Genomic DNA, 11,913 nt, shown 5'->3' on the forward strand with positions numbered 1-11,913 from the left:
CAATGAAAGAATGGAAGAAGGATTTGGTTAAGGAGATGTTTGGAGAAGCTGAAGCTGATACTATCAATAAGATCCCAATCAGTTCCACTAGTGCAGAGGATAAATTAATATGTTTAAGAACCAAAGATGGAGTTTTTACAGTGAAGAGTGCATACCATCTACAAAAGGAGCTAAATGCACTACGGTATGGTCAGTCCTCTTCTGCTGATAAAAAGAAAATTGAGTGGACTAACTGTTGGAATTTTCAAATTCCAAATGCTGTGAAGACTTTTTTATGGAGAGCTTGTCTAAAGTCTTTACCTACAATGTTTAATCTGGCTAAGAAGCAAATCTGTGAATCCCCTAAGTATCCTATTTGTTTGAGTGAGATTGAAATTGTGATCCATATTTTGTGGAATTGTCCATTTGCTATGAACGTGTGGAGTCTAGGTCCATCTGGTTTGCAGAAAAGTTCTATCAGACTTGAAAAATTTGGTGAATTACTTGAGGCACTAATCTCAACCTGTGATCAAGATTCTATTGAATTATTTGCTTTAATAGCAAGGAACATTTGGCATAGGAGGAATCTATTTATTTTTTAGAATGCTTTTACTCATCCCTTTGAATTGATGCAGACGGCCCAAAAGTCTTTAAAAGAATTCAAAGCTGCTCAACCCAAGTTTAATACATCTTCTCGAGGGATGATAGATGAGAATTGGCTCTGGAATCCTCCTCCTCCTCCAGGTGTTACTAAGATCAATTGGGATGCAGGATTGAATGCAGGACAAGGTAGGGCTGGTTTTGGTATAGTAGCCCATGATTCTCAAGGAAAAGTGATGGCTTCCAAAAAATTTTCTAGACCAAGTTTTTTTGATCCATTACTTGCAGAAGCTCAAGGTGCCTTGTATGCTGTAGATCTAGCTATAGAATTGGGTTGCAGCTCAATTATCTTGGAGGGTGATTCTCTTTCAATTGTCAAATGTTTAGAGCAACCAGTGTATAGATGGGATCGGGTGGGGATGATTCTGGATGACACTAAGATTAAACTTTCAGGTTTACCAAGTTGGGAAGTTTTATTTGTTAAAAGAGCTGCTAATGTTTATGCTCATCAACTCGCAAAAGCTGCACTATTAATACCTGAGGATGTAGTTGCCTTGGTTGTTAGTCCAGAATTTTTGCATTCTATGACGTTTGATGTTGTTTAATGAAGTTCATCTTTTTTCAACAAAAAAATAGGTATAGCTTTTTAGAGTTTGTTCAGACCGACGGTGGGAAATTCATCGCTCAGTGCGATTTTAAATAGGTATAGTTTTTGGAACCTTTATGTTGCGGTCAATGATAACAACATAATCCTAAAAACAGTCGACTGGAATTTATTAATTACACCACAACCCATTACCAAGAGTTGTCTCTTGGCTTAAGCTAGTTACAAATGTATCAAGAATTATATCCCTTGAATTTGTGCTTCTTCACTACCATGTGTTGTAACTTTTAGTTGTCAATAAGGACAAAAACTGATTTTATTTTGCACAATTAAGAGCATGAAAATCACTCCATTTTATCTCTTTATCATTTTAAAATAGAGAGGCATCATTTGAGAGTGTAAAGCTGGTCAAAGGTGGTGTTGGAAAACTTTGGTATCCAAACATATATTTTCTTTTGGGCCGTAAATCTGATGTCGTTTTCTTTTGGGTTAGCATATTGTAAGTTACCTCCTGGCGTCTTCTGCTCACTCTGAGATGGTTCCCGACCACCATGGTTGACATGGAGAGAGGGCAGGGGTGGCGGGCACGAGGAGAGGGGAGAGAGAGAGAAAAAAAAAAAAGGGGGAGACGCACATCAGTGTGTGAAATTCCTTTGTGTCTATAGTGTTTTTCCCTACTTTTACTTTGTGAGAGCCAAACCCAAAGATAGCTCCAACCCCATCAACAACAGGATTTTAACCTTTAAGCATCAATTTTCTGAAAGATCTAGAAACCGATGACGGCTTCGAGGAAGACTATAAAGTATCTGGCAGCGAATAAGAAACAACATAGGCATTGGATGTGGTGTGTTAAAAAGCATGCAACTTGTAACAGTTGTTCATAAGCAAATCAGATCAAATTCTTGGGTACTACAGCTTGTAAAACTCGCTCCATATAATAAATAATAAGAGACCTAGAGGCCAGACGAAAGACGGTTCTCTAACTTGACATTTCCTACTCGCTTCACATGCTTATCAAACCATTCTAATAGATTCTGATGGGACTCCTCAGCTGACTTCACAGCTGCCTCATCTTCAACATCGTACCTAACTGTCCAACCATGAGCAACTTTTGGGAATATCTTGACATAGCCATCCACCTGAGAAGAATCAGGATTGTTCGATTACTATCATATGCAAAAACTGGGAAAAGTTGATGTAAGTATGGTTGATTGCATGAAGTGAAGAGAGACCATAACTGTACGAGGAAGAATGACCTTCAAGGAGAAGACAAAAACTATCAACTAATCTCTTTACCACTGGAGCCGAGGCCAAAGACACCATGCTGAATCATTAGCCAGAGTGGTGCAAGAATAGACACTAAAGGAATCATGATATAACAGAGGATGGGGGCAGTATAGAATTGAAACAAAGGATTCATGTAACAACTACAAGTTTTTGGTATAAGGCTTTGTCAATGAGTAACCCAACCTGAAGTATTTGATATGTAGAAGAAAGTCATAATTCAAAGGCCTTTCCCAGAGCAACTTTAGCATGTTCGAAATTCTTATTCACTAGCTCAAATTTCTGTCCCATTGCAGAAGGAATCTAGAGATGTGGCAAGTGCCAAATTATATAGCATGAGACTAGTGAGAGCAAAGGTTGTGTTAACATTAATGCAGTCATTCATAAGGCAACTAATAAAGAGAGAGAAGGAGAGGGTTGCATCATGCATGTCATGTCTAGGTCCCATCATTGCCTCCACATTTGTGAAACAAAACAGCACATGGAACACAAAGACCAAAAATTTACTCTAAATAAGAAGCAAATGCTATAACTATGAAATTGAGGCAAAAGGGTTTGCTGTTATGGTCGGATATGTAAAATACGAAAATATAGCCCAGTCAAAACTCATTAAAAGAACCATGAATCATCTGAATTATATTTCCTTCTTTTCTTTTGTTCACTTAAAACATGTTATTGAAAGGGAAAAAAAAAAGTCATAATTAGAAATGAATGGCATAAAAATTGATGTAACAGCTAAAACTGTAAACAAGTATATAAAAATGAATAAGCAAGGAAAGGGAAAGAAAAAGAAAACAAAAGTCCAAAAGATTCGATCTTCCTACCTCAGATTTAGCTGCTAAGACCTCCTCAAACTGTTTCAAGAGTTCTATTGGAGAATATTTGTCAATCTCGGCTCCTAGAACTGCAGTAGGAACCTTAACCCCTGAAATTAACAACAAATAAATTTGCAAGGATTGGTTTGCGGGCAACTTTACGTTACAATAACACCACCAGAAAAGAAATGATCAACCAGGTAAAAATGTATTATTATAACAGGGGCCGAAAAGTACATCAAGTAAAATGATATGATTGTTTTTTTTTCTTTTTTTTTAATATTGTAAAGCTAAAAGCCATATTCTTTAGCATAAACCACCAAGGCAGTAAGATGATATGATTGTATATTGACATACTGGTAGGAAATAAGAGAGAGAAATTTATTTCTGAAGGTGTTTCGAAAGACAATTTAAGTTATAAATTGCAATATATAGTTCTGGAACATGTAAGCACTGGAATCAATACCTTTGATATCGTCCACAGTGACAAATGAAGGATGTAAAAGCACTGCAGCTTGGATAAGCTCAGACTTTGCCAGTTCAATCACAACCTTGGCTGGGAAGAATTTGAAGTTCAAATATTAGCTTCCTTTCCATGCAGAAGGCTATATGATTTGAAGTATTAGAATTATTAAATGAACTTGTCTCCAGGTGAAGAATTAACAGAGAGAAACTCACCACCCCAGCAAAAGCCTGCAGCCCCAACTCCAGAAATACCTTTATTTTTTACAGCTTCAATTACTGGCATTGCATCCTCAAATCCTTTATCCTATTGAAATAATTTTTGAGCATCATACTCTATTAGTCCACAACCTAAAATACCATACAAGGTGGATGCAGCCAGGTAGATCAAGTATGAACTATCTATTGTTTCAGCAATAACAATAAAGAAATGGGGCAGCTGAATACCTACATTTTCAGGCAGCCTAATATGCCAAATCCCTAACTCCTTAAGAAGGCCCTTAGAATTTCATCCCAAATGAAAATGCAGCAGTACTTTCAAGATTCACAAGGGTGATCTGAAACAAAAAACAAAATTTGAACAATATCTAGGCAAGTATTAAAATCTAGAACCAACCGTTCCATGATCCTTCAGCCAAACTGGTAGAGGCCTATCAGCATTTTCATACACAAATGGATCTCCATGAAAGAAGTCAGGGACCACAGCATAAAATCCAGCAGCTGCAACCTTGTCTGCAAGCTTCCTGTAATAAAGAAAGCAGCTGAAATTATTTTCCAAAGTGGAAAGCAAGCACGAATTTGCGATGTTGATTGTGCATGTGAACAGGCACTGTAGATATAACTCCACCTTTTCTAATCAGAAAAGCCTCATAATCTCACTTCTTCAAAATAACAGAAAATAGACGTACAGGCAGTCATACTTGACAATTGTACCCCGCTTCCAAAATGAAAGAAAAATGAAATATTTTAGACTTGCCCGCTATGTGCTGAATTAAATCAGCTAAATTTGGGGTATATATGGCTCGGAAGTTTATAGAAATAAATGTGCCACCTAGACCAAGAATAATAATGTAAAAAGATCTCGAAGAAAGACTGTTAAGAACAACTAGACTATCCAAAAGCTATAAACTAGATGAAGGGAGATGATAAAGAATTATATAACCTCAAGTTTGGAGCCCCATAACCTGCAGGACAAGTCAAACATGTAAAGTACTTAGAAGATGATATTGGTAATAAATTAACATAGCTAAATTCCAATGATTTTGTATAAGGTGCAGATGGAGATGCGTGTATTTTACTTGTTCAACAAGAATCCCATCACTTCCTTAATACTCATTTGAATATCCCAACGAACCCCAACATAGAAGAACAAATAAATAACAGCGTAAGAACAACAACAATATTTACATCAATTACTAAAATACACATCATCACCAGGAATAGAATAGCAAATTTTTGGAGCGAAATCTGAGATATCTGAAGATGGAATTATACCCTTTTGACCGATCAAAATCTCTCCTAGCCAAAAGCCTATACGTTAAAGCGGCCAAGTCAAATCCCCATGTCTGACAACTACCCAGCGTCATCGACATCAACTTTTTTAACAAAACAAATTTGACAAGCCAAAAGATAACGTAAGAGATGACGAGAGGTGGCAGGACCGAGAGCGTGGTTGACTGTGAGCGTTATCTAAACCACGGCAGAGGCTGTCTTTTCTGTCCCAAGGGCATTGAATGATGGGGAAGATTTTGCTTGGGTGACAATTCGAAGAGGGATTGAGCCTTTGAGAGGAAAACTCAAGTGTTGAAAGGTTGAAGAGTGACGGTGGCCTCCCGAGATCTCGTGGAGATTGATTAAAAGCGTATTGAAAGGGGATGTAGAGAGAGCTCGGGTGCTCTGTTTTTGTGTGTAATAAACATGGGTGCTTACGGGTGACCGGGGAATGTTTAACATAGTTAACGGAGAGTTGAAAAACTGTGTTACCAGAACAGGAATATTGCCAAGACATGGTATTCTTTCAAAAAGAGAGAAGAAAATATTGCATGTCATCAGAACAGGAAATCAGACACTACAAAACACAGGGTCGCCACCCTCATGGCCAGCACTGTCTCCATCCTCTTCTTCCCCTCCCTTGAAAACTAGAACCCACTGAAGTCACGGGAGTGTTCGAGAAAGAATCCTATTGTTCTTAAGTTTTGTTTACTTTTTGATTATCCAAGCCAATACTTCTTCGCAGAAATTCTTTACCATCGAATATACAAGGAAAACGAATCCCAATGATCGTTGAAATATACAAGGAAATCATTTTCTCCATTAATCACACGTGAATGAATTCAAAGAACCCGAAATATATTACCTTTACAACCAAAACAGCAATAACCATTACCAGATCACAGTTTAATGTGAAAACAGGCAACATAAGTTATCAAAGAAGAAAGTGTTGATAAGAAATATATAGGTACCAAAGACGTCGGAGATGAGAATGATGGCAAGCTTGGAGTCGGGGTGGCCAGAGACGTAGCTGCTGAGGCCACCGAGCGGTTCAACATAGCCAGCACCGGCGCTTAGGTTCAGGGTTGGTGGATTGGAGCAGCACTGAGGGCCTGACATTCTTTGCCAGTCAACGGAACACAGAACAACGAAACGTAAACGCAGACCGTGTTCTATCTTTACGTTTGGACTGTGGGGTTTCCGTTTTTCTACTTGACCGGTAAAACGTATGGTTTCATTTGGGACACAAGTTTGCATAGTCTTTTGACGTCACCAGATTTTCCATTCCTACGTATTTTAATCTATTATTAAATTAATTTCAGGAAGAAAAATAAATTAAGTAATAGAGAATAGAGGCTCCAGCCTCCAGATGATGACTATCGACTTAGGAAGGATACGAGGAGAGGAATAGAATAAGCCATTATTTTTACAGATGAAATGAAATAAAATTAAAATTAAAAGTTAAATAAAATATTGTTAGAATATATGTTTTAATATAATTTTTATTTTAAAATTTTAAAAAATTAAATTATTTATTTTATTTTGTGTAAAAATTTGATAACATTATAATTATTATATGATATTAGATGAAACAAATAAGGCCGAAAAAATGCTAATTTGTCTATAGTTTTGCTCCCTCATCGCTCGTGTATTTTATTATATTTATTTATTTAACAATTAAGACAAATTTGAAATTTTTTAAATATATAAATATATTTAAAAGATAATTTAAAAAAAAATACAATTTGCAGGAGCACGCCCAATGGTAGACGCTGTTAACATGCAACATAAATTTAAGTTTTTGAAATAATTAATAATTTAACATAATATCAAAACAGAAAGAAAATTTCTCTACACTCCCAACGGTCAATTTTTGCTCTATATTGAGAGCTATAAAAAGTTCTTGAAAAGATGGAGCTTGGAATTTTTTGGTAACGTAGAAAGTACAGCACTAATCCACTCGACCATGGCTTTGTGGTCATCAAGCAATGCAGCTGGAACTGGAAGAGTTTGATCGACGGTGTTAAGGCTATATTGTAGTATGTAGTAGTATTTTCTATGCATTTCAATTTCAGGATTGGTTTGTTTAAGTAATAATCAAAGTATTCGCCCGTGATTATGTAGTAATCACCAAATTTATTCAACAAGGATGCTAATTTCTGCATGCATAAACACTACTCTTGCATACAGTCTTCCCAATCACATTGCCTAACAAAAGTGATCCTAATCTCAGACTTGTCTTCTGTATGCAAATAATTTTCACTTAACATACTTGGTAAGCCAATTTAGCATGTCCAAATGGGCCTCTTCAGCACTCCTGACAGCCAACTCATCCTCAACTTTGTACCTCACTGTCCATCCATGAGCCACACCAGGGAATATTTTTACCAAGCTGTCGAACTGGAGGATAAAAATAAGAGAAATATTCTAGTCACAAAGTGATTATACAAAAGTAAATCTACAAACTGATGTGTTGTGATTTGTCAGATTGTAAAGTTACTTTTATTGTAAAGCATATCTAATGGATCACATGAAGCCATACAGTTTGCAGGATTACTTTTGTGTAATCCCTTTGTGGCTGTAGCACTCCTCTAAAACTAATAAAAAGTTAATAAAATGGAAGTCATTTGTTAGTTATAACATGTGAAGCAGAAACTGAAAATTACTCTATTTTTGTCGTGAGAAGAAAGAAACAGTATCTTCCCCAAGTATTAGGATGTTAATAATATGCAACTCATTTGTTGTTAGTTTTGACATGAAAAGAAACTGAAAAATTACTTAATTTTTTGTCGTGGGAAGAAATTAATAGCATCTTTTACAAATGTGGCCAGAAGGCAGAAATTATAACCGGACTTCGTTAAAGTGCTAGAATTCATACACGAGTAACTGGCAAATGCAATCCATTTGAACTAAAAATGAATATTTGAAGTTACAGAACGTGAGAATCACAAGGAGAGAATCAAAGAATGGATTTTTATTGGGGCTTACCTCAGATTTTACAGACAACTTCTCCCCAAACTGTTTCATTTTTTCCGGTGGGGAAACATGGTCCTTTTCAGCTCCCAATATGGCAATAGGAACCTTCACATCTGAACAAGTGAACCTTCGCCTCTGAGACAACATGCCATGGGAAATAGAAATTATGCATGAGATTGGAAAGTGGGAGCCCTACCATTGATGTCATCTTCTGTGACCCGACTGGGATGCAACAGAACTGCAGCCTTGATGTCCGTAGAACTGGCTAATTTTAATGCTACCTTCCCTGAAATATATGCAGGAAAACTTTTCAAAGAATCCCAGCGATAAGTTCTTCATCAAAGTCAAACTGGAAGTAATCATTTACCTCCCCAGCAAAAACCCGCAGCCCCTATGGCAGAAGCACCTTTACTCTTCAGAGCTGCAATAATGGCTTTGGCATCTTCATATCCTTTATCCTAGAATATAAATGTCTTGAAATTAAGCTCAAAGTCATCAGGAAGACAATGAAGCGTTCTATCTTAACTTAGGTCCCAAACAAAACATGTATAAATGTGTAATAGTCTGTCAATTTGGACATCAAAGGCAAACTGAAATGCGCCCTGGTCGTCTTATTTTATTCTTCCACGAATCTATGCTACCTCAAAGATTGGTACTGAGAAGCAAGAAACTAACTGTGTTGTGAGCTTTTCTCCATGATTCTCGATCAAACTGAGGGTCATCAAACCTAATAATGGGGTCACCGAAGAAAAAATCAGGAACTGCCACAAAAAATCCTGCTGCTGCGACTTTGTCCGCAAGTTTCCTTCACAGTGACACCAACACATGATATTAATATCATATAATTAGGAGTAACTTTCAATTGAATGCATGAGTGTTGATTATTTTCTACAACTTGGATTTTTGAATGATGAATAAGAAAGTGATGCAGAACACAAATTGCTCTAAGACACAGTATATGGAGGTTAAGTTCAATTCAATTGCTTAGTAAAAGATAATAATGATAAATCATAGCATGCAAAAAACTAAAAAGTTTTGATAAGTTATAGCATGCAAAAAATAATCTATGAGGATTTGATATCATTTGGCTTGAGTAGATAAATTATTGTGAAGATATTATTAAGATGTATTTATATATATATATATATATATATAAAGATATTATTAAGACGTGAATGACTGGAGTGAACTAGAACCCTTTCTTCAGCCAATACAGTCATGAGAACCCCATAATGGTAACGTACACTCTTGAACTTGATATTGCCTTGTATAAGTTCATTTTCTAATCTTCTTGGGTATACTTCCTGTGTACTCGGGAATCGCCTTTCATTATGTTTCAATAAAATTTTACTTTTACCTATAAAAAAAAATTCATTTTCTAATATCCATTAACAATGATGTCAAAATGTTTGATGTCACTACATATTAAAGGCGATTTCCCTAAAATCCCAAATCCTGGAGGAGCCAAGGTCAATCACCATAACAACCAAGAAAAATTCCGACCAAGCTAGCTGGTCCTTATAAATCTATCTTCTTTTTCTCTTCATTTGTGTCCTAATTTGCTTATTTTAGTATTGAAAATTGTCACAAATGTCTTCTCTATTTTAAATGGAAATCCTCATTGAAGACCATTGGAGTTTATGTAGAAACTTGAATGCAATATATATAGAAGTAATAAAACATAGCTCCATGTCCAAGCAAGATTACTCGAACAATTTCGACAGAAGCGCATACACTGAGGAGAGGGGCCTCCCGCCCCTGCTGGGCAGTGCAGGCAACCCCACCCACTCATGCGGAGGCTACCTTGCAAGGGAAACAAGGGCGGGGATGGGGGGCAGGCTGGCCCACCTCCCTCAGCACCCCGCTCCTATATATAAATATATATATACATATATATAAAATAATAATTTCATTACCAAAAAGATTTTTTTTTTTAAACAACGGCATCTTTTTGGGTGGGGGGGGGGGGGGGGGGGGGGTTGCTGGGCCGCCCCCCTCAGCACCCCTCCTCCCTGAGTGATTCTCCCCCCCCCCCCCCCTCTTTCTCTCCCTTCAAATTTCTCTCTAGTGCTCTCAGTCTTTGCTCTTAGCCTCGCCGTAGCCCGCAACCCAGTCTCTTTCTCGGTCTCTCCCTCACTCTCAGTCCCTCTCTCTCTCTCTCTCCAATTATTTCTTTGCAAGTGATTGTAGATTTATCATGGATTTTTTATTGTGTATTTTTGTGGATTTGTGCAACCGTGGCCTGGGGGTGGGGTTGGGGGGGGGGTGTTCTGGGGGCGTTCCGAGGGGAGAAACCCCACCCTCCGCCCATGCGGGAGCGGGAAGGGGGCAACCCTGCCCCATAGGGTGCGGGTAGCACCTCTACTGATACACTTGCTATTCACTTTAGAGAGAGGATTCTTTTAGCATATGCCACTTGATTAGCATTTTGAGATGGGAGTTACACAGAAATTTTCAAATAGTAGGCTATGGACCTCTTTATAAATTATAAGTTCAAATTCCATATCCCTTCAACTAAGGTAGTTTCAATCTGCTACCACAACCAGTACTAAAATCCTAACATGAATGTATATAACTATTATCTACCTTTAAATATCTATCTTTGTCTCCAGAAGTATTCCAACTTCCTCCCTCCGAATCAATCTCTCATATTGATCGTAGGTATGATCCACCTTGATCCAACCATTTGTAATCTTCATTTTTCCAGTAGAAAGTAGCTATCGCTATCTATTACTATATAATGGCTAATTTTCCGATGGGAACGTGTTTCACATTTAAGTATTCATTTTGAACAACTTATCAAGTTGAAATATAAAATTTAATCCAGGAAGACAGAAATTGCCGTACCTTAGATTCGGTGCTTCATACCCTGCAAAACATGACATACTAAAAATAATCAATATGTTCTATATAAAAAAATAAAATAAAAAATAAAAAAATCGGATTCCACGCTGTGAAATTACCACATATTTAAAAAGCTTAAGCTGACTAGATGTGATAGATTTAATAAGTAGGTTTAATTATTTGTATTATATTATTAACACACTCGTCTTGCTGTGCTTGACCTACTGATAAGGAAGAATACTCATCTTGCTGTGTTAAACTACTGGAATATCGAAGAACGCATATATACTCGAAGTCGTGAAATGGTTATCATGAAAAATGCAAACTTCAACTAAATTTGACAGTTCCAATCAGGTAGTGAAACTTCCATGAGTATAAAGAAGAATAAGGGAAATTAGAAATGAAGCAAAAGAGGAGAAATCGGTACCAAAGACATCGGAAATGAGAAGAATGGCGAGCTTAGAATGGGGAGGGCCAGTGAGATAGGTTTGAAGGCCTCCAAGGTCTTGGACGTTCCCTGCTCCAGAGGTTGGGCTAAGGCTCGGTGGGTTCTCAAAGCACTGAGAGCTCGACATCTTACAAAATGCGACTAGAATCGGAGAGACTGTGAGTGCATCGGACGAGCAAGAGAGAGACGAAGAACTGAAGCAGTGGAGCGAAAGATGAAATAGACCATTGGGGACGTAAGTGCTTACGTCACATGAAAAGGAAAAAGGTCCCATTTTAATGGATGCGATTTATTAAGAAGGATCCTACGGTGCCAAATTTGAACCTCATTAGAAAAAGAAAAAGCCATGCGGGCGTGGGGGTGGCCTCCCGCGGACGGTCTCCTACGTGGACTAAAACGCCCCGTTTGAA

At 37.5% G+C, this 11,913-nt stretch overlaps 2 protein-coding genes across 3 annotated transcripts; both read right to left on the reverse strand.

Annotated features, from left to right (window-relative positions):
* Window positions 1-2,027: 2,027 nt before the first annotated feature.
* On the reverse strand, window positions 2,028-6,507 carry LOC121242186 (endo-1,3;1,4-beta-D-glucanase-like). Its single transcript, XM_041140081.1, has 7 exons — window positions 6,207-6,507; window positions 4,907-4,928; window positions 4,361-4,487; window positions 3,961-4,051; window positions 3,749-3,838; window positions 3,292-3,392; window positions 2,028-2,322 (listed from the first exon to the last, which is right to left on the reverse strand). The coding sequence occupies exons 1-7, from the start codon at window positions 6,490-6,492 to the stop codon at window positions 2,137-2,139; spliced, it is 903 nt and encodes a 300-aa protein (XP_040996015.1). The 5' UTR covers window positions 6,493-6,507; the 3' UTR covers window positions 2,028-2,136.
* A 770-nt stretch (window positions 6,508-7,277) lies between these two features.
* Window positions 7,278-11,712, reverse strand: LOC121242201 (endo-1,3;1,4-beta-D-glucanase-like). 2 transcript variants are annotated; one of them, XM_041140099.1, is made up of 7 exons: window positions 11,483-11,712; window positions 11,059-11,080; window positions 8,887-8,938; window positions 8,579-8,669; window positions 8,408-8,497; window positions 8,224-8,324; window positions 7,278-7,635 (listed from the first exon to the last, which is right to left on the reverse strand). In XM_041140099.1, the coding sequence occupies exons 1-7, from the start codon at window positions 11,628-11,630 to the stop codon at window positions 7,495-7,497; spliced, it is 645 nt and encodes a 214-aa protein (XP_040996033.1). In that variant the 5' UTR covers window positions 11,631-11,712; the 3' UTR covers window positions 7,278-7,494. The 2 variants fall into 2 exon arrangements, with proteins under 2 accessions (XP_040996033.1, XP_040996030.1); XM_041140096.1 differs by having other exon boundaries at window positions 8,887-9,016; window positions 11,483-11,707.
* Window positions 11,713-11,913: the final 201 nt, after the last annotated feature.

Source organism: Juglans microcarpa x Juglans regia, chromosome 1D (assembly GCF_004785595.1).
Source record: "Juglans microcarpa x Juglans regia isolate MS1-56 chromosome 1D, Jm3101_v1.0, whole genome shotgun sequence".
Taxonomy (NCBI): domain Eukaryota; kingdom Viridiplantae; phylum Streptophyta; class Magnoliopsida; order Fagales; family Juglandaceae; genus Juglans; species Juglans microcarpa x Juglans regia.

Excerpts from the sequence above, each read along its gene's own strand:
- LOC121242186 (XM_041140081.1), bottom strand. The coding sequence starts at position 6,492 with ATGCAAACTTGTGTCCCAAATGAAACCATACGTTTTACCGGTCAAGTA. Across the intron at positions 4,052-4,360 it reads GGCTGAAGGATCATGGAACG|GATAAAGGATTTGAGGATGC; the intron begins GTTGGTTCTAGA and ends TTATTTCAATAG. Across the intron at positions 3,393-3,748 it reads CACTGTGGACGATATCAAAG|GGGTTAAGGTTCCTACTGCA; the intron begins GTATTGATTCCA and ends TGTTAATTTCAG.
- LOC121242201 (XM_041140096.1), bottom strand. The coding sequence starts at position 11,630 with ATGTCGAGCTCTCAGTGCTTTGAGAACCCACCGAGCCTTAGCCCAACC. Across the intron at positions 11,081-11,482 it reads TCTCATTTCCGATGTCTTTG|GGTATGAAGCACCGAATCTA; the intron begins GTACCGATTTCT and ends CATGTTTTGCAG. Across the intron at positions 8,325-8,407 it reads CACAGAAGATGACATCAATG|ATGTGAAGGTTCCTATTGCC; the intron begins GTAGGGCTCCCA and ends TCACTTGTTCAG.